General features: G+C 37.9%; 1 protein-coding gene across 1 annotated transcript in view; it reads right to left on the bottom strand.

Moving 5' to 3' along the window:
* Positions 1–3,376: 3,376 nt before the first annotated feature.
* crtac1b (cartilage acidic protein 1b) overlaps positions 3,377–22,770 on the bottom strand; it is an 82,388-nt gene continuing 62,994 nt past the window's right edge. Inside the window, exons 9-15 of the mRNA XM_057849091.1 lie at positions 19,331–19,413; positions 19,040–19,140; positions 18,748–18,916; positions 10,985–11,130; positions 10,834–10,876; positions 10,599–10,742; positions 3,377–5,244 (exon numbers count right to left, since the gene is read on the bottom strand). Coding sequence (XP_057705074.1) covers positions 5,117–5,244; positions 10,599–10,742; positions 10,834–10,876; positions 10,985–11,130; positions 18,748–18,916; positions 19,040–19,140; positions 19,331–19,413 — 814 coding nt within the window. The 3' untranslated portion in view covers positions 3,377–5,116. The remainder of the gene's footprint in view (positions 5,245–10,598; positions 10,743–10,833; positions 10,877–10,984; positions 11,131–18,747; positions 18,917–19,039; positions 19,141–19,330; positions 19,414–22,770) is intronic.

Genomic DNA, 22,770 nt, shown 5'->3' with positions numbered 1-22,770 from the left:
AAAGTTGTTTCTGAAAACCAAGGTTTGAATGGAACAGTATATAACCTGAACCAATACACATGAATGCTAGTATAAATCAATACAGATTAGGGCTGTCAAACGATTAAAATTTTTAATCGAGTTGATAACAGCTGAAAAATCAATTAATCATAATTAATCGCAATTAATCGCAATTCAAACCACCTCTAAAATATGCCATATTTTTATGTAAATTATTGTTGGAATGGAAAGATAAGACACACGACAGGTATATACATACAACATACTGTACATCAGTACTGTATTTGTTTATTGTAACAATAAATCCACAAATGGCATTATTAACATTCTTTCTGTTAAAGTGATCCACGGATAGAAAGACTTGTAGTTCTTAAACGATAAATGTTATAGTTAAGTAATTTTATATTAAAACCCCTCTTCATGTTTTCATTTTAATAAAATTTGTAAAATTTTCAATCAAAAGTAGAGTTAATATAATAATAATAAGAAGAATAAAAATAACAATAGTAAAAATAGAGTGAAAAGTTTTACGTGTATTTTGCATTGCTATTTTGATATGGAATGCAAGTTCATTTTGCATTGTTGTTTAACTGTGTGTCAGAATAGGGCCTCATTACTATACACTGAAGTGCTTTTCTTTTTGTGAACATTATTTTTTTGAGAGAGATAGGAATATTATTTTTGTTGTGCTTTCACTAAACGATACTTATGTTTGTTGTGAAGGAGTTGCCGAAGCTTATGCCAATAAACGGCGCGGTCCAAAGAACGCCTGTGTCCACTCGCCTTTACTGTATAACATATACAGTGGGGAGAACAAGTATTTGATACACTGCCAACATTGGCCGTGTATTAAATACTTGTTCTCCCCACTGTATCTGTACATATCTTACCCAAAATACAACAAGAGACACATAATTGCCACTAAAAGAAAGAAAACTTACCGAAATATGTATGGAGCACAAATAGCAATTTTCATTGCATTGTGAATACAGTATAAACGTCTCACAACTACTAATTCTCCCACGTTTAGAAGAAATAACATGAGTATGGAACGGCGCTGCCCCCAAGCGGCCGGTGGCATTCTCTTCACTCTTAATGTCCACAAACGGCCTCATTGTAATCTGTTTGAGGCAATATGCGAGCGGGTCATTCATTGCATGCGTTAATTGCGTCAAATATTTTAACGTGATTAATTAAAAAAATTAATTAACACCCGTTAACGCGATAATTTTGACAGCCCTAATACAGATATATTTTGCATCTATCATCATCAAACAAAATAGAATACTTTTGGACTTTTTGGATAGTTATTTATTAGGAGTACTTAAAGGGTTTATTCCGACTTCCGGAGAAATTCGGGTTATGACGCCAGCGTAGGAACGAAACTCGTTCGTAACCTGGGAATTACTTGTACATATATTCCAGCTTGCCCGCCCTTATTGGTGACAAATAGTACCCATTTTCCCATGCACCTGTGTTCGAGTCTCTCTGTGTGCGCTTGTAAGTGGTGTCATTTTTTTATTTAAAACATTATTTTCATTATTATCAGAGGAAAGAAATTTGCGATTTGCATACATATCATAAATACTTTGGGCATCCGTCTTTAACATGAAGGCCACTTACAATAATTTGAGGGTGAATATGTTTTAAATTGAGTGTCAATATTTTCATGAAGATGTGTATTGTTACTCCAAAATTCATAAACACCAGGGTTTCCCCTACAAATAAAAGATTGTGGCACACCGCCACACCAAAATAATAGCCGCCATGCCTTGCAAATGTTTTTTTTAAAGGCCGTTTCAAACTAGCAGCAGCCTCGCGTGGAGGGTTCAGCGGCAACTTATTCATTGTGTAATCTCCATAACTATGCGCGGCCCCCTTAAGAGGCGATCGGACTGAGGAGCTGTGACGTAGGGGGAAGCGAGTAGGAAGAATGGGAGAACAGGCGAGATCGTGAGTAATTTTGTTATTTTACTTTATTATTGTTGCCACAATAAAGTGGATAAGCCAATACCGACTCATCTCCTTCTTCGCCGCATCCGGGGCATTACAGCATTTTGGATCGAGACTGAGCGGTGGACAGCCATCTTGGATGGAACGGCAAGTTTGATTGAATTTTCGCCGAGAGGAGCGGCCTAAAATAGAGCCTTGCTCTATTTTCAGAGTGTCACCGCGCTAACATCAACAACACATCAACGAGCAGAGGGGCAAGCGCACTTATATTTGTGCTATCAGGCTGTTTTAGCGGACGGATATAGGCAATCACAGCTGACGAAACCCTGATAAATGCGCTTTTTGTCCCAAGTTTCACGAGCTCTGGAACACTCGAAAAAGGACTCTCATACCTGTCCTAAATGGTACCTCGATGTGCGTTTGTGTGAAAATGTAGTTCACGAAAAACAAAAATAACTATTCCCCTTCTCACCTCAACTAGTAAAACTCTTTACATGGATTTTAGAATTTCTCCCTACTCCTAGAAATGGGTCCGTTAACAGAAGGGCCATTATTGTTGTGGTAATGTAGTACCTTTTAGGGCCAAATAAAAGGAAAAAGAAGGACTACGAGATGTAAGTCGTACTATTACTACGAGAAAAAAAGTCGCATTTTTATGTAGGGTAATGTGACTGCAATCAACTACGCATTTTATGTACATGTACCGTAACTGAGAGCAATGACATTAGCCTGGTTAATGACATATTTCGAATAGATCTTTGTTATGGTTCTTCTTGGGGGAAAAATACGAAAAAAAATATCATTTGCACATGACATGGTGAGGCTGTTTGACTCAGATGCAGCCAACCACCAAAGCTTCAAAAAAATCCTAAGGGAAACCCTGAACCTATTAAAAATTTTTGTGACAGAAACAGTACTATCCCATTTATTTTTTTATTACCGTAATTTCCCGAATATAACACGCACTTTTTTCCCCCCCAAAATCAACTTGTAAAATCATGGTGCGCATTATAAACGGGTACATGGATGGAGAAAAAAATATATATATATTATATATATACATAAACCGATTCTTTTTTATTGACACGGCCACGTTGTGTTGAAGAAACATATGCGGTGATCCGTAGCCGACCATTACGGTACGTGACGTCACCATTTTGTTTCGGTAATACTTCACTCTGTTCGGCCGAATGATTTCGTCTGTGTTAAATTCTGCTTTTTTCACTCTTCATAAAGCACAGAATTTAGTTTCTTGAACTCATTTGAGTCAACGTTTATTGCAGCTCCGCTACTCGGACCATACCAAACCCAACAACAGACTTCCTGTGTGTGTCCGTCAACTGTATCTATATATATCAAACCCAAATAACAATAGTTCCTATTGTTACTGTCGTGTCGACAGCGATGAGCTCTCTTGGATTTCCGACTTATGTTCTCACTTTCATTTTACCGTATCAATCCGTGGAAGAAACATTTATTGATCATGATGAAATGAGCAAGTTATACAGCAGCCTTTAAAAGAAAAGTTACGTCTGTTTTGTTTTCTCCTAGATTCTGGTAAGTTGGAGAAGTTGTCAAATCATATTATTACCGTAAATATTGTCAGTTTATGGTAATGTTTTGAACTACCAATATGCTATGCTTGTGCTGTGTTTCACCAGTCAGTAAATGACATTTCTGTATCTGTACACAAGCTCTGTTTTCTTGTATTCTTCTATTTATTGGTGCTAAAATTAGGTGCGTGTTATAAACAGGTATAATAATTTTCAATAGATTTTACAAGTAAATTTGGGGTGCGCATTATACACGGGTGCGCCTTATATTTGGGAAATTACGGTAAATGTTGGTCTCATAAGCGGTAATAGATTTGTATGAGCAAGATGCCGTGTTTTGTCCAGAGCAATAAATAACTACACCGGCGTTAATTAAATAAATGTTGAAGGCTCAGAACTACTGTAGAGAGTTTTAAAAGTGCAAGATTTCACCGCTATCTTTTATGCTGCCATCATGACCTTTGTGAAATGGCCAGGAAAATCCCCTAGGCGACGTTAAATGGTCATTTGGGTTTGATTTGATTTCCAAGAAGGAGACTTTATTTCGAGAATATCGTGTAACTTCATAAAAATGGATTTTCTCCTTGAACTTAAATGCTCCAAAACTGGCGCTGTGTTCGTTAAGAACCGAGTAAAACTAAGTTAACAGACAGCGGTGAGGATGTATTTTAACTGATTGTCAGACTGTCCTAAATGGAGCCAAATGTCTAGTCATTTGCAATGCATTATAATAAGTACGTTCGTCTTTAGTAAATTATTATAATGAAACAAATATGCCCTAGAACTATGACATGCTAACCACTCTCTAATCATATGAAAAATAATATTGTATTTAGTGGGGGGAAAAATGTGATGTTACGGATTAAATTGCAGATATGCCATCTTTTTATTTGATTTTCTTTTTATTCTGGGCGCATGCCTGGAGTGTCCACTGGCACGTCGACATTTATGTTGCTGGAAATCAAATATAATTGTGCTTCGCTTATTTTTTTTTTTTTAGTTGTGAGGTCATGTGGATTCTCGTAAACAAGATTAAACCTCATGCCTTCACTCAAAAGGAAAGTTTTCTTCTTCTTTATTGTGGTGTAGAATTATTATTAGTTAACGAAATGTAACCCATCACTGTTGACAGATGGTCTGGCATATGTTCTCTTGTGCACACACGCACGCACGCAAACACACACACAGATTTGAACACTCGATTTATAGCTTGGAAACCTGGTGTTCCTCAGCATCCCGGTCAGCTCAAAAGCAGAACTGTGCACGTACAGTACAGACGCCAGCCTCAATGAGTCCCTAATGAATACAGCCATTGAAGCTGGTCGGTTTGGTCCAGTGGTTTTGATTCTCTGCAACCACCACTATCGACTTGGACTCAGTTCAACACCCAATGAGATAAATGTATAATGAAAAGAGGCCTATGCGGCTGTAACGCAGTGTACTTCTAGCATGCTCCTTGTAAGTTCCTGTCGAACCCCAAAAGTGATGCATGGTGTAAAACACGACTGATATCACAGATCCATAGTTTGTTTTAGGGTGAAGAAGAGGGGGATTAAATGTTTTCTTCAAGAGTTTCTGTACATCCTTGGTAAAGTGGGGGAAATGGACGCCTACAGTAATCCACTCTGGATATTGTTGGAGATGAGAGGAAGCACGCTGATGGGTGATAGCCAGAGAGAAAGAGCCGACCATGTGCATTCCGCAGAGGACCGCGTCTTCCCAAAGTAAGCCACCTGGGCTGTAGAGAGAGAATATATTGGCCAAAATCTTTGCCTTAACGGCTGACAGCAGAATCACACGGGAAAAGAGGATTAGTCATGCAAGACAGTGGGGTGCAGGAATCGGACTTGGTCAGAGTTGTTAACAGCATGAAACCTTGAGTCCAAGCCAGTATAGTGAAATCTCTAAACTTGAATTCAATCCATTCTTGGAGACTGTTTTACACATACTAGCTACAGCTAACTTAAAATAAATGCAAAATGAGTCAACCATTTGTAATATTTAAGTGTAAAACAATTACTCGATTGTTAAAATGTGATGGATTATCTGATTTCTGTGCAGGCAAAGTGGAAATGACAACGTGAATAACCCTTCTTGGCATGTACTTTATGATTGACTCGCAACCTAAATAAAAAAAAAAAAAAAAAAAAAAAAAAAAAACATGGCGCACTTACCGTAATTTTCGGACTATAAACCGCAAGTTTTTCCCCTCATTTTCAATTCTGCAGTTTATTAGTTCAGTGCGGCTTATTTGTTGATTTATTTGTGTTAATAGAAAACACTTTATTTGACAGCGGCGTCATAAGACTGTCGTAAGACCGTCATAATTACGACATGACACACTCATGGGCATGAATGAATGCTTATGACATATGTATGTCATTGTGTAATCTGGTAAATTATGTCACTAACTCCATTTTTGTCCAACTCGGATCTTTTACATCCATTCAGAAGTGAGATAATTTGCCGGATGACACTAAATTACATCTGTTACAAGCATCCATTAATGCTCAAGACAGTGTCTTGTCATAACTATGACTTTCTCATGTCTTTTGATGCTGCTGTCAAATAAAGTGTTACCAGATATCATAACTACCAATTAATGAAACAACTGGATCAGTAACTGAAGAAATAATTAGCACAAAACATGAATTTTGATTGTTATTTACATCGGTAGCGCTGCAATGCATGCTAGGAGGCATGTTGGACGACAACAGCGTTGACAGCAGGTGGCAGCAGAGGTTGGCTGTCTCCCCCAAGGGAGCAGTGATGGCCAAATGAAGCTTCTTGAAGCAATGAAACTTTGCAGCTAATAGGTTCAAAGTTTCATGGTGGTTCATTTGGTCTCATGACAATATTATGACGCCACAGTCGAGTGTTATCGGTTAATATATTTACGTGTAAATATCCCATGATACAGTGAGGACAGCTGCGGCTTGTAGTCCAATGCGGCTTATGGATGAACAAATGCCATTTTGGTGTCAAATTTGGTGGGTGGCGGCTTATAGTCAGGTGCCCCTTATAGTCCGAAAATTGCAGTCCTCGATCATTAAAGTGTGGTGGATTATCTGACGTCTGTGCAGGCAATGTGCAAATGACAACATGAATAACACTTCTCGGAATGTACCTTGTGACTGACTGACTGACTGACTGACTGGTAACAAAAAAACATAATTCCTGGTGCACTTAATCTGAAACATTACAAACACTTTATGTTTTAGAATGAAACAAACTGAGCTCCCGGGTAAAAAAAAAATGGAGAGATTTTGGATATTTGAGAGGCTGCTTGCATGCCCCTTCTCACCGACTGTACTTATGTATTTCAGCGCTCATGCTCTCCAAGCTTTGCTTTTTTACAGGTCCATATGAAATAATTCCATAGTGGACGATTTCTGTAAAAACTGTGATCACCGTCAGTGGCGCAACTACAATTTGAGCAACATATGCGGCACATATGGGCGCGAGCTGACAGGGGGCGCCGTCACGAGGAATTCACCCAAACCCACAATCACTCCTGGGACAGGGAGTGTTTGTGTGTAATACGAGGCTGTGCGCACGCCAGTGATTGGAGCAAGGGAGAGAGAGTTCACTGCTTCACTCAGGTTTGGTTGCTGAATCAATAATAATAGGAAGTGTCGCGAATAAGATTGTCTTGCGTGTTGTTAGATCCAGTTTGCCTCTGTCAGAGGTGAGTAAATGAAGCCAAATGTATTGTTTGTATTCTTTGTTGATGAGACGTTACTACTTAGCACAGAGCGCTAAGCTAGTTAGTGATTATGCTAATCAGCGTATTTAGTGTCCGTTTCTATTGTGTTTTGGAGAAGCACGTTAGCGCTTGAGTTATTGTTAGACAGTAAAGTTGTCTCAGTTCTTTTTATAAAGAAACCACATATATTCATATAACACCTTAAAGTCTTTGCACAAACTCCCATTAAAACTGTAAATTGTCCACACAAGCGTGTGCTTTAAAATGGATTGGATGGAAATTGGATAAACTGATAAAGAAAACTGATTCATTACAGTCTGCCTTCTTATTTGATTTTGTTGTTTAGTTTGTTTGTTTGTTTAAAGACAATAAAAGTTAGGGTATATACTAGTAGTTTTCTATTTATTTTCAAATTTCAATACATATTTTTTATACTGGAGTGCCAAGTCAAATTTTGTTGTTGACAATGCTTTGCTGATAATGACTATTCTATTCTAATTCTATTATATTCATTGACACAATTTACAGTGGGGAAAATAAGTATTTAGTCAACCACTAATTGTGCCACTAGGCATGTGCCTGTATGAGATTTTGACGGTACGATAACCTTGAGCAAAAATACCGCGGTTTCACGGTATCACGGTATTACAATTATAGCTCCAAAATGTGTTATTTTGAGATGTATGGGTTAAAAAAATTGAAAAGGAATTTTTTTTTTTTAATTTTCAGAACATATTTGCAAAATGGTCCATGAATATGTTAAAATAGATCAATTAATTAACAAAAAATATCACATATTTCAAATATTAAAATAAATAGCACTTATAGACTAGCCATAGCTCAGGTTGCTCAAGAATAGAGCAAGAAAAAAAAAAAGGGGGTGGGGGGTGCTCAAGTGAAGTTTCACCATTTGTAGCCATTGTGTCAACTCTAGTCTACAGTATATCAGCGAAAAAATGTCAACCAACAGCATTTGAATCAACGGAGAAATTCTTGTTATGCTTTTTTTTTTTTTTACTCAGAACTTTTGTTGAAAACTGTGTTTTACTGTTTTATGTATTTGACACAGTACAGTTGTAGACTACAGTTAAGTCAGGAAGCGCTAATAAAATATTTTTGAAGGTAATAGTCATCTTCATTGTTACTTACAACGTAACTAAAACAAGTTCAAGTAAAATTGTGAAGGTAATTGAAAAAAGTGACATTTATCAGATTCATCCTATCACTAACATACTAAAAAAGCGGCAAAGATGCGACCAAAAACAGGTTTGTGTGTATGTCTGCCAGTGGCGCCTCCAGAAATTTTTCATAGGGGTGGCCAGATGGGGCCACTTAAAATCTTGGGGTGGCCAAAACTAAAAGCCATAATTTCAGGTTTTCATTATATTATTGCAGTAAAAAGGTCAGGGGAAAACTATCAGAAAGACTTACGGACACGGGTACTGATATATTTTGGTGTATTGTGTAATATTTGATGTTACTATAGTCCGTAACTGTCCAGTCAACATTTTGAGTTCCACAACAATACTGTTTTATTGTGTTATGTATATATTAGGCATAAGGTGTACATTTAACTAGGGCTGTCAAACGATTAAAATTTTTAATCGAGTTAATCCCATCTTAAAAATTAATTAATCGTAATTCATCGCAATTCAAACCATCTCTAAAATATGCCATATTTTTCTGTAAATTATTGTTGGAATGGAAAGATAAGACAGATATATACATTCAACATACTGTACATAAGTACTGTATTTGTTTATTACAACAATAAATCCACAAGATGGCATTAACATTATTAACTTTCTTTCTGTGAAAGGGATCCACGGATAGAAAGACTTGTAATTCTTAAAGGATAAAGGTGAGTTTGTATATTGTGACTAAATATTGCCATCTAATGTATTTGCTGAGTTTTCAGTAAATGATACTGTAGCGACTTAACTGTTCTGCCCAAATGCATGATGGGAAGTGGTGCAACCATGACTGTGTGTGGTGGCTGCAAATGCTATATCTTCTCTGCGTTGGATACACTACAGCAGTCATGTCCAAAGTGCGGCCCGGGGGCCAAATGCGGCTCATGGTCAAATTTCATCCGGCCCCCAGCCTGTGTCATAAAATCGATAATGTCTGGCCCGCACACAGACCTAATAAATTGGTCAGCGGTACTGCTACCAGCATATGAAGTAGCTTACACACTAAATGCTGCTCCTCATTTACCCACTTAAAGGCAGCAGCACTCTAAGCAACATTACCCCACGTGACCCTTTACTCCCAATTTTCTAAAATGGCAACAATCAACAACAAAAAAAAAAGAAAGTTGACTGTGACAGCCGACGCTTCAAGGATAGGTGGAAATTGGACTATTTCTTCACTAAAATACGCAAAAACTGTCTGCCTCATTTGCAAAGAGACAGTCGCTGTTTTTAAAGAGTTCGATGTGAGGCGATATTACTAAACAAGACAAGCTGACATGTACGACAAGATTACAGGGAAACGTAGCGAGAAATTGAAGCAATTTAAAGCTAGTTTAATTTTACAGCAGCAGTATTTTGCAAGAGCCCAAGAGATAAAAGAGAACGCCACAAAGGCTATTTGCAAGATTTTGTGGAAATTATTAATTTTAAAAAATAAATAAATAAATAAAGCAAATGTGACACACAGAATGGCTCGCTAAAATTTGCATAAATATATTGTTCTACGTAAAGGATGTCAGCCAAGGTCGGCCCCCCACATTTTTACCACACCGATTCTGGCCCCCTTTGCAAAAAGTTTGGACGCCCCTGCACTACAGGGTGTTAAGAAAAAGATCAACTCCTGTCATTCTTCCCCACGTCGCTTCCCACAATATTTATAGTTGCTGTGGGAGAGATGACAAAGCTTTTGCCAATTAAAAGCACGGCCCCAATGAATGCTTTTATCTACTCCACTTACTTGACACTGCCTCTTATCTCTGTATAGAAGTAAAACGGCGCCATTGTAGGCTGTTTCCGGCAATGCGCGAATGAGTCGAACTGTGAATGCGTTAATTGTGATAAATATTTTTACGTGATTTAAAAAAATTAATTACCGCCCGTTAATGCGATAAATTTGACAGCCCTACATTTAACAAAACAAAATAAATACATTCATTTGGGATGAAATCCATAACTAATGCTACAACAATCTAACGATATACTGGCAAGCGGGTTGGCCAGTGGTGGCCACCCTCTGGTGGCGCCGCTGATGTCTGCTCGGTTAGTGCCGGTTAGGACGTGGGGGCAATTTTCATTTCGCATACACTAACAAAAATGAGTAGTTGCGCCCCTGATCACAGTGTATCAAATCAAATGGTACTACTACTTTAAAAAGTTGCCTACCCCTTGTTCACTCCCCCCTTAGTCACTCACCCACACATGCAGACCCATCATCATTGGGCTCAAAGCCCTGGTTGCATCTCCTCTTGGCACGACATTTAAAGCTGCCATAGGTGTTGGTGCACACGGGGCGATCAGAGGGACACACAGAGGGGAACTGGGTACACTCATCTTTATCTGAGGATTAGTAGGTGACAAAGGAGGAAGGAAAGACCCCAAACTTGATTCCAACACAAAACTACAAAACCATGTGTAAATTTTAACTTACCAATGCAGCGCCCATTTTCATTCAGTGTAAAGCCAGGACCACACTGCAAGAGAAAGCCTGTGTTACCCTGGAGTCTTGAAAAACAGAGATGGAATGTGTTTTTATGCTCCAAATGTGTGGGACTTGATGTGCTCATGAGTGAACATTGTACCTCTATTTCCACAGTGGGAGTGACCTCATAATCATCTCTTGGATAGTAGATCTCCAGCACAGAATTGATCTCTGATGGTTCCAAGGGTCGGGCAACTGAGACGCCATCTGGCCAGTACACTTCCACATTTGTGGCCATGTCTTTTCCTTGTATGGGCAAATGCAGACAGTAAAAATAATGTGATTGTACTTAAGTCTAATTAGATGCTAAATAGGTCATATTAGCTAAAGAGTATATATTCAAAATAAACTTACATGAAGGATTTTTGTGTCTTTATTTTGGATTATAATTTATAACTACCGTAATTTTCGGACTATAAACCGCTACTTTTTTCCCTCATTTTGAATCCTGCAGCTTATAGTCCAGTGCGGCTTATTTGTTGATTTGTTTGGGGTAATAGATAACACTTTATTTGACAGCGGTGTCATAAGACCGTCATAATTATTACATGACACTCTCATGGGCAATAATAATAATAATAAAATAATACAAAATTATTTTTTTTTCTTTGATTTAATATTTTTTTTTGATTGAAGCAACTTTTATGGGGATTGAATGATTTAGACACAAATGTCCTAATCATAATATGGCCCAACAACAAGAAGGATTGCTTCAATCAAAAAAAAAAACTTTTTAAATGAAAAATTTAAGTGTTCAAATGCAAATTTTTCAATCTCAAATATTTTTTCGCATTCAAAAACTTTTTGATTGAAATGTTTTTTCTTTTTGAAAATCTATTTTTTTGAATATTGATTGAATAATAAGGACAAAAATGTCCAAGCCAAAATGTGGCCCAGATACAAATCAACATTACTTCAATCAAAAAGTTGCTTCAATCAACAAAAAACTTGACTTCAATCCAAAAAATTATATAAATAAATAAATAGAAATTAATCAAGGAAAAATAGTTTTTTTTTTTTTTTTTTTTTTTTTTTTTTAGTTTTTTCAGTTTCAAATTTATTTTTGCATTCAAACGCATTTTTTTTTTATTGAAGCAACTTTTTTTTGGTTGAAAATACAGTGGGAAAAACCAGTATTTGATACACTGCCGATTTTGCTGGTTTTCCCACTTGCAAAGCATGTAGAGGTCTGTAATTTGTATCATAAGATCTCTTCAACTGTGAGGGATGGAATCTAATACAAAAAAACAGAAAATCACGTTGTATGATTTTTAAATAATACATTTGCATTTAATTGCATGAAATAAGTATTTGATACATCACAAAAATCGAACTTAATATTTGGTACAGAAACCTGTGTTTGCTATTACAGATACCAAACGTTTCCTGTAGTCCTTGACAAGGTTTGCACACACTGCAGCAGGGATTTTGGCCCACTTCTCCATGCAGATCTTCTCCAGAGCCTTCAGGTTTCGGGGCTGCTGCCGGGCAACACGGATTTTCAGCTCCCTCCATAGATTTTCTATCGGGTTCAGATCTGGTGACTGGCTAGGTCACTCCAGGACCTTAAGATGCTTCTTACGGAGCCACTCTTTAGTTGCCTTGGCTGTGTGCTTTGGGTCGTTGTTATGCTGGAAGACCCAGCCATGACCCATCTTCAGGGCTCTCACTGAAGGAAGGAGGTTGTCAGCCAAGATCTGGCGATACATAGCCCCATCCATCCTCCCCTCAATACGGTGCAATCGTCCTGTACCCTTGGCAGAGAAGCAGCCCCAAAAAATGATGTTTCCTCCTCCATGTTTCACGGTTGGGATGGTGTTCTTGGGGTTGTACTCATCCTTCTTTTTCCTCCAAACACGACGAGCCGAGTTTAGACCAAAAAGTTCAATTTTGGTCTCATCCGACCACATGACCTTCTCCCATTGCTCCTCTGGATCATTCAGATGGTCAGTGGCAAACTTCAGACGTGTCTGGACATGCACTGGCTTCAGCAGCGGGACCTTGCGTGCGCTGTAGGATTTTAATCCATGACGGCGTAATGTGTTTCCAATGGTTTTCTTCGAGACTGTGGTTCCAGCTCTCTTCAGGTCTCCAGGTCCTGCCGTGTAGTTCTGGGCTTATCCCTCACCTTCCTCATAATCAGTGATGCCCCACGAGGTGAGCGCTTGCATGGACACCAAGAACGACGCAGATTGACCGTCAACTTGAACTTCTTCCATTTTCTAATAATCGCTGCAACAGTTGTTACCTTCTCACCAAGCTGCTTGCTTATTTTCCTGTAGCCCATCCCAGCCTTGTGCAGTTCTATTATTTTATCCCTGATGTCCTTACACAGCTCTTTGGTCTTTGCCATTGTGGAGAGGTTGGAGTTTGTTTGTTTGAGCATGTGAACAGGTGTCTTTTATACAGGTAACAAGTTCAAACAGGTGCAGTTACTTCCGGTAATGAGTGGAGAACAGGAGGGGTTCTTAAAAAAGAACCAAGAGCCGAAATATTTACTAGTTGGTAATGTATCAAATACTTATTTCATGCAGTTAAATACAAATTTATTATTTAAAAATTATACAATGTGATTTTCTGGATTTTTGTATTAGATTCCGTCCCTCACAGTTAAAGAAAACTTATGATACAAATTACAAACCTCTACATGGCTTGCAAGTGGGAAAACCAGCAAAATCGGCAGTGCATCAAATACTTGTTCTCACCACTGTATATATTTTGATTGAAGCAACTTTTTTTTTTTTTTTTTTTTAAATAAAGCAACTTTTTTTGATTGAATAATAAAGACACAAATCTACCGCCATATGGCTCCCACCAGGGGATACAATTTTTGACTGGGGTAATTACATTGGCACGACACCGGCGGGCGTACCAAATTCAATGGATGACGATCTTGGCGAAAAGTATTGCCTAAGCAGCCTGATTTAGAATTCCCCTCAAGAATGATGGGAAACAAAAAAACGCCCATTGTCAACTTATTATCATAAATATTCTTGTAAGTTAATTTTATTGCTGACACTGCATTTCGGGGCCATCAACATGTGGTGCCCCCCTGCCCCAAAAGTCAAACTCCGCCTATGCTCCAAGCATTCATGTAGCGCTCGTTGTTAGACGTCTTAACTGCATGGATGGTAATAATCTCGGCTACTGTCAAATCTTGCCAGCTGCTTCATCAAACTTCATCAAAAACATTTTGATTTGATACATGAATAGAGCTCTATGGTTTGTTAGCATTGATTAGCAATTTTCAACTTTCAGGCAAAGGACTTTACTGGTGACGAAAGCTCCATCTGATTCTTGATGCCATTACAGAAGAACAGTTTCAGGCTAGCCGTGTGTTTTCACAGATTTAAAGAGAACAAATAGCCCCAGTGTGCTACAAAAAAACTCCTATGCTAGCGCTGACAGCGGTTAGCTCTTAGTTTTTTTTAGAGGACTTTGTCCACTGCAAGTATAGAAATGAAAATGTTGTATTATAATAATATACTGTACTTGTACTAAAGTATTCAAACAAAAAAATTGTTACTGAAACTGAACAAGACTGTCACGAATAACCACGTATCTTTTCTATAGTTATTTTTGTTTTACAAATGACAGATTTTGCACCGTACTGTGTTGTGTTTTCATAAGCAACCTCATTTGAACAGCAGGACATCCCTGTTCAGAACCAATTCAAGTGGCATTTGTGGTATAAACACATGTTATTTTGTCAGACGAAAATCTAGCCAGCAGGTGTGCCATAAAATATTTCATCTTTACTTGCTCCCATATGTCACTCTGAGCTTGCGAGGTGGTGAGTGACTGATGCCTTTAGCAAGTGTGCAATTCTCTTGTGAGGCAAGGATGCTGCCAGAAGTTTGCAATTGTGGTTCGTCAGTATGTATTAAGGTTTCCAGTGCAAGCCTTGGAGAGATGACCAGGACATGGGTGGGCCGAACCGACTGCCAATTTGTCACAAAACAGGCTAGATTCGAACTGCAGCACCTGTCCCGCTCAATCCCAGCCAGAAACACTTCACACTCGCCTGGGTGTCCAATCAAGCCGATATGATACGATTTCCGATACAAAGCTCACGATAACGATGATCTGACGATATGGCGATACAACGATTATCGATATATTAGTCAGGAAATCATTCTAGGATATTCTACAAACAACTAATAAACAGAAAAAACAAGCTTCTGTTGTGAATTGGAATGAGTTTATCACAAGTAGACGTCCAAACCATTCGAACTAGGGCGGTGGCAGCGAATGAACATCCCTCCCAGTTCAAACGGATTGAACGTCTATGGCTGTCAGTGGCAGCCAGTGCTGCGCAATGATGTAATTTGGGGCCATTTAAGGTCATTTACCTGTAGATTTTCAGTTACTTCCTGTTGATTTGGGGGTATTTTATGGGTCACTTCCTGTTTATTTTGAGTTACAGAACAGGAAGTGCCCTGGGAATCATCCAAATGAATAGGCAGTGACTCAAACTAAACTGGAAATGACCTGTAACAACATAGGGTGTTAAGAAAAAGATCAACTACTACTTTTCTTCCCCACATTGCTTCCCACGATTATTCTAATCATTGGGAGAGGGATTGTAAGGCTTTAGCCATTTAAAAAAAGGCTCCAAATGCTGCCAAAATACACTCTACTCAATTTAAGCTGCCTTTTAGCGCTATATACTGTATGGGTAAAACGGCGCCATTATAGATTGAACGCGACAATGCGTGAGTGGGTCGTGCAGTGCATGCGTTAATTGCGCTAAATATTGTAACGTGATAAATGTAAAAAATATTAATTCTCGCCGTTAACGCAATAAATTTGATAACCCTACCTTAAGCTTAAACTAAAGACTCTGGAAGAGTGTAACACATTATGTCGGTAACGTTAAATACAATTATAAAACGATTTAATTAAAAATATATATATATATTAAAAAAAAAGACATGTCCGATATTTTTTTGCCGATTCCGATACTTTGAAAATGACGTGATCGGACCCGATCGATCGGAACATCTCTAGTAAATACCCTAAAATGAACAGCAAGTGACTTGTAAATGCCCTGAAAATCGGACAGAATGACTGAATGCTCTGGTTTTGAATGAACGAATGTTCCCAGTCTAAATGGATTGGGTGTCGAGCATCATCAATGCAGCCTTAGAGTTAACTGAGACACTATTATGGTGGAAGATTTTGGTAGCAGCTTATTTTATTTTTTTTAGACATTGACAACTTTTTAAAACGATATCTCGATTCTTGGCAGGAGCATATCGATAACCTTTTGGGATACGACGTATCACGATATATCACCATTTCGATATTTTGTCACACCCCTAGAGGTAACATCCTGATACTTTACACATAGCATATTGGACTTTTTGACCCTGCTTATTGAATTTCTCACCATCTGGTTGTCTTCAGTATGTAATCTGTTTTAATAATTATTTGATTACGTAGTAAAATACATGTTTTAAATCATTTTAAATCACTGTTAATCGCGCAGTCATGAGCTATACAGTATGAGATTATCCAACTGATGATTCTCAGTTACAGCAGAACCAGAAACATAATACATTGACAAAAGTAGTTGGACACATGGCCATTGCAAATCTATGGTGAAATGATGGACGACATTTGCCTTCAAATTTAGGTTTTGTCCAATCATTCATTTTTTGGTGGACCAGCACCCAAAATGTTCTGTGTAGAGATGTTCCCAATCCTATCATTTGACAGGAAATGGAGCCCAGTGACATCATTTTCAGAGAATCGCAATCAGGTGAAAAAGATTTTGTAGACTGAAAGCTTAGTGAATAACCTTATTCCTCTTGTGATGATGTAATCAAAACACGGCGAGAAACAACATGCTGGCTGACGCTATCGCGCTAATACTATTGGCTCACAGCCGACATGTCCGTGGTTTGGAAGTATTTTGAGGTATCAAAGAAAAATATAAATTATTGAATGAAGAAAAATAATATAATTTGCTTCATTGCTACTACATGTTCATTCTGCCCGTGTGTGAGTAGTTTGGAGTTTAATCAAGCAAAGAGAATACAAATCAAGAAGTATTTAAATGCTTACATGTGCATTTGCTGTGTTTTAGTACAATACGTTTATGAAACGACCACTTTTTGTCACATTTCCGATTTCCACACCCCCTCTGCCAGTCGTCGTTAAGTCCAGCTGAGAGCGTCTTTGCTCTGCTTTGTCGCCGCTAGAACTCGGCCCACTCGCCTGGCTCGCGATCGATTCCATAATAGCACAATAAAAAACTGTGAGTCCTATTTTAAGGAGTAGGAGAAATTGTATTAGCCTTATAAAGGGCTTTACTAGTTTCGGCAAGAGTGGATGTTTTTTCTTGTTCTAAACTACAGTTCCACACAAATGTACATTGAGATCTCATTTAGTTTAGCATTTGGAGGCTTCAGAGCTATTTTTTGAGTGTCCCAAATTTCCAAGAAAGCGTATTTATCAGGGTTTCATCGACCATGACATGTGTGTCACCATCCACCGAACAGAATGCTATGACGACGCCAGCACCTCTGGTATAGGACGCGTTCAGAGTTTGCCAAAAAACACTCACTGTCACCGGGAACGCACCCGACCATGAGGTTTCAGAATCGGCACCTTTCAAATTAAATTTCTCGAGGCTCCGGGTTTGAAGAACCAATGCCGAGACAAAGTGCATTAAGCGGAAAATAATTATATAAAGTACCGTATTGGCCCGAATATAAGACTGTGTTTTTTGCATTGAAATAAGACTGAAAAAGAGGGGGTCGTCTTATATTCGCGGTCTAGACATTATACCAATTCACGACGCTAGATGGCGCCAGATATCATTGAAGCGATGTTCTGTCATGACAGATCTCAGCTACTCTCAAGTTTAATCAGTTTGCATTATTTTATTGCACTGTTTTTCCTTATTCAGATTTTTTTCACAAGACTACAGTTAGACTTCACTTTGATGGTTAATGCAGTTATTGCAATTTTGTTGCTTTATCACAATAGATTGGTTTATTTACTTTTCAAAAACCAGAAGCCATTCATTTACGAATGTGATTGCACTTTAGTTTACATATTTAAATGTTCAGATATTAAGATTTGAATGAAGCAAAATAACATGCTTTTTCTCTCAAATTTATTGTTACAATCATGTTTCAGATGTACTGTAATTATTTTCTGTATAAAAATTAATTTGGTGTTCAAAAAGTCTTTTTTCAAACTTGAGTCTTGAAAAAGAGGGTGTCGTCTTATAATCAGGGCCGTCTTATATTCGGGCCAATACGGTGATTAAAATAAAAATAATAATTAAATAAAAAATTAATTGTATTCATGTGTACGGTACATTCCTAACTCAGCCCTATACATTCCTAATTCCGCCCTGCCTACTGCCTGTAGTTGGCTGGGATAGGCTCCAGCACCCATGCAACCCTTGTGAGGATCCTCAGCTTGGAAGATGAATGAATGATTTTTTTTTTTTCATACATTGATTTAACTAAGGCAGAATATCCAAATGTATTTTTTTTGCAAACTTGTTTTGTGCTGTAACTAATACGCTCTTGTCGATCGTTTTGGGATGAATGAAACAAATAAATAAATCATTTAAACATGCTTTTTTTTCTACCTTAATACACATCAGATCAGGAATCTGTATCGGCAGATCTTCAAAAAAAATATGTTGGTGTAAAAATGTGTGATTGGGATATACCTAGTTTTGAGGGATCCAGGAAATTGGAAATATCTTGGGAAGATGAAAGAGTGAAAATAAAGGCACTAGGCCATTCTAATTCATTGGTAGGTGTCCCTCAATTTTTTATTTTTTACTTACACACTCATACTGAGTTATTCAAATAAAATCTTGAGCTTTCTTTTTACCTAGGCCAAAATGTGCAACAGGCTCCATCTCACAGAGGTAGCCCGACCCTCCATCGATGATGCGTGTGTGCGGTCCACTTCTCTTTGTGTACACGACCACTTTAGCTCCTCTAGCAAAAGCACCAAACTTGGTCCGAGGAATCACACGCAGCCATGAGTTTGAGGTTCCCTTTAAGACAGTCGAAAAGGCTAAGGTGTCTTTTTCTTTTTTTTTTGCTTTTATCATCATCATTTTGTATCAGGTTCTTTGATATGTGTATTTGATTTACAGCTTAGGTTGTCTTATACTCACAAGGTTGACTTTGTAAATAGAAAGTGGTTGTGCTGCACTTTCACCATGAGACACCAGCAGTTCCAGACGGCCATCTCCATCCAAGTCAGTGGCAACAGCCCCTGAAAATATATCACAGTAATGCGCAACATTAATGAACAATTCACAGAGCTAGCGACTAGGACGTAATCTTTTGTGGAATTTTAGTGCGATCTAGTGGCATTCAGAAGAACTGCAACTTAATTTAACTTGCCTGCTTAATTCTGACTATATGATGTTTTTGTAGCAGGACAATTTATCTTCCACACTCACCAGTTCCTCGTCCTTCTGGCTCTGAAGCCTCACCAACATTCAGCTCCTCTATCTGAGGGTCTCCATGCTCTCGCCTGCTCACCCTACCAATTAAAGAAGTGAACATGCTGTTAGAAATCATTGTGCTGCACATTTTTATTTTAAATGTAGCCTGTACAAGGTATTTTAGTTTTGTGTTGACATGGCAGCCATACAGTGCAGATACTGCCATACAGTGATGTAGTGCTGCACAGTTTCAACATTACGAACACCCATTAACTAGGGTTGTTCCGATCATGTTTTTTTGCTCCCGATCCGATTCCGATCGTTTTAGTTTGAGTATCTGCTGATCCCGATATTTCCCGATCCGATTGTTTTTTTGTTTTTTTTTTTGTTCCCGATTCAATTCCAATCATTCCCGATAATTTTTCCTGATCATATACATTTTTTTTAGGTCCTCTTCCCCTTCCTTCTGAGACATGCCCACCTCCAGCAGGTGTGCATGTTTTTAGTTGATTACAGGTCAGACGAGTGGAGCGGCCACACCTGAGGGCAATGAACATCAGCCAGCTTTAAAAGCCAAGCAGACGCTCCACCTCGTCGCCCGATCAACTCGTCTGTTACCTACGTCAGTTGTTTCTCGCATTCCTATATGATACCTTTGCTCACTGGCTTACGACTTCCTTGCTCTTGTCCCAGGTCCTGTTTTCTGCGCGCCCTTCATCGGATTCCACGCCTGCCTTCCTTCCGAGCCACCTCGTCTTACGCCAGCTCATCTACCACGAGCCAAGTCATCCACCCCAGCCACATTCTCGTGATCGCCAATAAACGATTACTCCTCTCACCCCTGTGTGTCTGCTTTGGGATCCCCTCTTGCTCACGCAACCCTAACACAGTTTGGCAATGCATTAGGAAAAAAATGAATAAAACTCGGACGAATATATACATTCAACATACAGTACATACTGTAAGTACTGTATTTGTTTATTATGACAATAAATCCTCAAGATGGCATTTACATAATTAACATTCTTTCTGTGAGAGGGATCCACGGATAGAAAGACTTGTAATTCTTAAAGGATAAATTTGACTTTGTATATTGTGACTAAATATTGCCATCTAGTGTATTTGTTGAGCTTTCAGTAAATGATACTGTAGCCATTTAACTGTTCTGCCTAAATGCATGATGGCAAGTGCACCCATGACTGTGCGTAGTGGTACCAATTGATATATCTTCTCTGCGTTGGGAAGTAACATAGGGTGTTAAGAAAAAGATCAATTACTACCTTTCTTCCCCACATTGCTTACCACAATATTTCTAATCATAGGGAGAGGGATTGTAAGGCTTTAGCCAATTAAAAAAATGCTCCAAAGGCTGCCAAAATTCACTCTACTCATTTTACGCTGCCCTTTAGCTCTGTATATAGGTAAAACGGCAACATTACAGATTGGACACGACGGTAGGCATGTGCCGGTTACCGGTTTCACGGTTTACCGAGGTGTGAAAACGTAGCGGTTTCAAAACCACTAAAATTTTCCGTCAGACCGTAGTACGGTATTCGCTATTTTTCATGTGTCAAAAATGCAGCTAGAAGTGGCATGGCGCGGCAGCGCTCACCCCCTCCCGTTTGTTGCTGTGTGTGAAAGTGACGCTATCAGCTAGACAGCCAGCGAACCCAAAAACAAATCCTCCAAACATAAGGCGTTCTTTTCTTCAATTTATTGAGCTCTCAAATCGTGGTAAGTGTAATATACAAAATGAAAACATTTAAAACGTTGTACAATTGTATTTTTTCATGTGTGAGTAGCTTCAACAGATTAGCATCATGGAAAAGTTCGCCAAAAACAAAACACACATTTTCCTTTCAAATTCGTTATACACACCAACTAAAAGCTTACAAAGATGAATGTTAGCCTAGACTTAGCTGGGAGAGCAACTTCGTCGAGTGTTACAGCTGCAGAGTGAGAAAACAAGCTTGATTCGCTTGAATGAAGGGGGGGGGGGGTAGCATCAAAGATCGTTAATTGCGAAAGATAATCTTGCCCTAAGCACAAATCCACGTTCGTTAGCTCAAGGAGAGGTCTCACTCCGAATGTTTTTTTTTTTGTTTTTGTTTTTTAAGATGAAACCTTTCCACAGCAATATTTACATTTTAACCAACTTTTACATTTTTAACTAACTTGTACATTTTTAACTAACTTATTAACTTATGAACTCTTTGTTCTTTTTAACACAAAGGCATGACATCATGTAGACTAGATATGACACAGTGGCTGAAATTGGCAAAACTTCACTTGAGCTTTTCCACCCTCAAAAAAAAAAAGTGATGCAGTATAAATTTTTAAAAATTTTATTCAGAAGTGTTTTTACTTTTTTATGGAAATTATTTTGTTCTTGCTCTAATCTTGAGCAACTTGAGGTGTGGCTGTGGGTATAGTCTATAAGTTATATTTTAATTTTATTTATAATATTTGTTTTTTTATTGATAATTTATTTATTTTAACAATATATTCATGTTCCAATTTGCAACTATGTTCTGACAAAAAAAAAAAAAAAAATCCTGTTCAATGGAATAAAGTTTTTTTTTTTAACCCATACATCTCAAAATAACACATTTTGTAGCTATAATTGCAATACCGTGATACCGTGAAACCGCGGTATTTTTGCTCACGGTTATCGTACCATCAAAATCTCATACCGGCACATGCCTCAGAGGGGGTCGTGCAACGCATGCGTCAATTGCGGTAAACATTTTAACGTGATAAATTAAAAAAAAAAAAAAAAGAAATTAATTACCGCCTCTAATGAGATAAATTTGATAACCCTACCTTAAGCCTAAAGACTCTGGATGAATGTAACATATTATGTCTGTAATGTTAAATACAATTAAAAAACAATTTAATTAAAAAATATATATTAAAAAAAGGCATGTCCGATATTTTTTTGCCTATTCCGATACTTTGAAAATGACGTGATCGGACCCGATCGATCGGCATTTCTATTTAGTTGTATATATAAAAGAAGAACAGAAAATATGTAATACTATAAGATATATACTTAACAACAAGATTGTAACTTTAAAGCATTCATATTTTACCATTGACGGACTATAAAATCAATTCAAAAACACAGTGATCCCTCGTTTTATGCGGTTAATGGGGACCAGAACCCACCGCGATAAGTGAAAAACCGCGAAGTAGCCCAAAACCACTCAATTTTTGTATGTGTGTGTGTGTGCGTTCAATGTATTTATTCAGATTTAGCATTGAGAAGATAAATATTAGACATTTTTTCACATTTTTTTCCCAAAGTATAATTAAGAAAAACCTTTGTATGTATATGTTTTTTAATAAATGTTTTTTAAGCATTTCAAATGTAATAATTCATTTTAAACGTGACTGTCCCACCAAATTATTTTTAAACAAGAATAAAGTAGGAAAATGCTTGTCTTTATTAAATG

This window comes from Corythoichthys intestinalis, chromosome 10, assembly GCF_030265065.1.
Source record: "Corythoichthys intestinalis isolate RoL2023-P3 chromosome 10, ASM3026506v1, whole genome shotgun sequence".
Taxonomy (NCBI): Eukaryota; Metazoa; Chordata; class Actinopteri; order Syngnathiformes; family Syngnathidae; genus Corythoichthys; species Corythoichthys intestinalis.
Note: the sequence above shows the minus strand (reverse complement) of the source record. Positions and strands in the feature narration are given on the sequence as shown.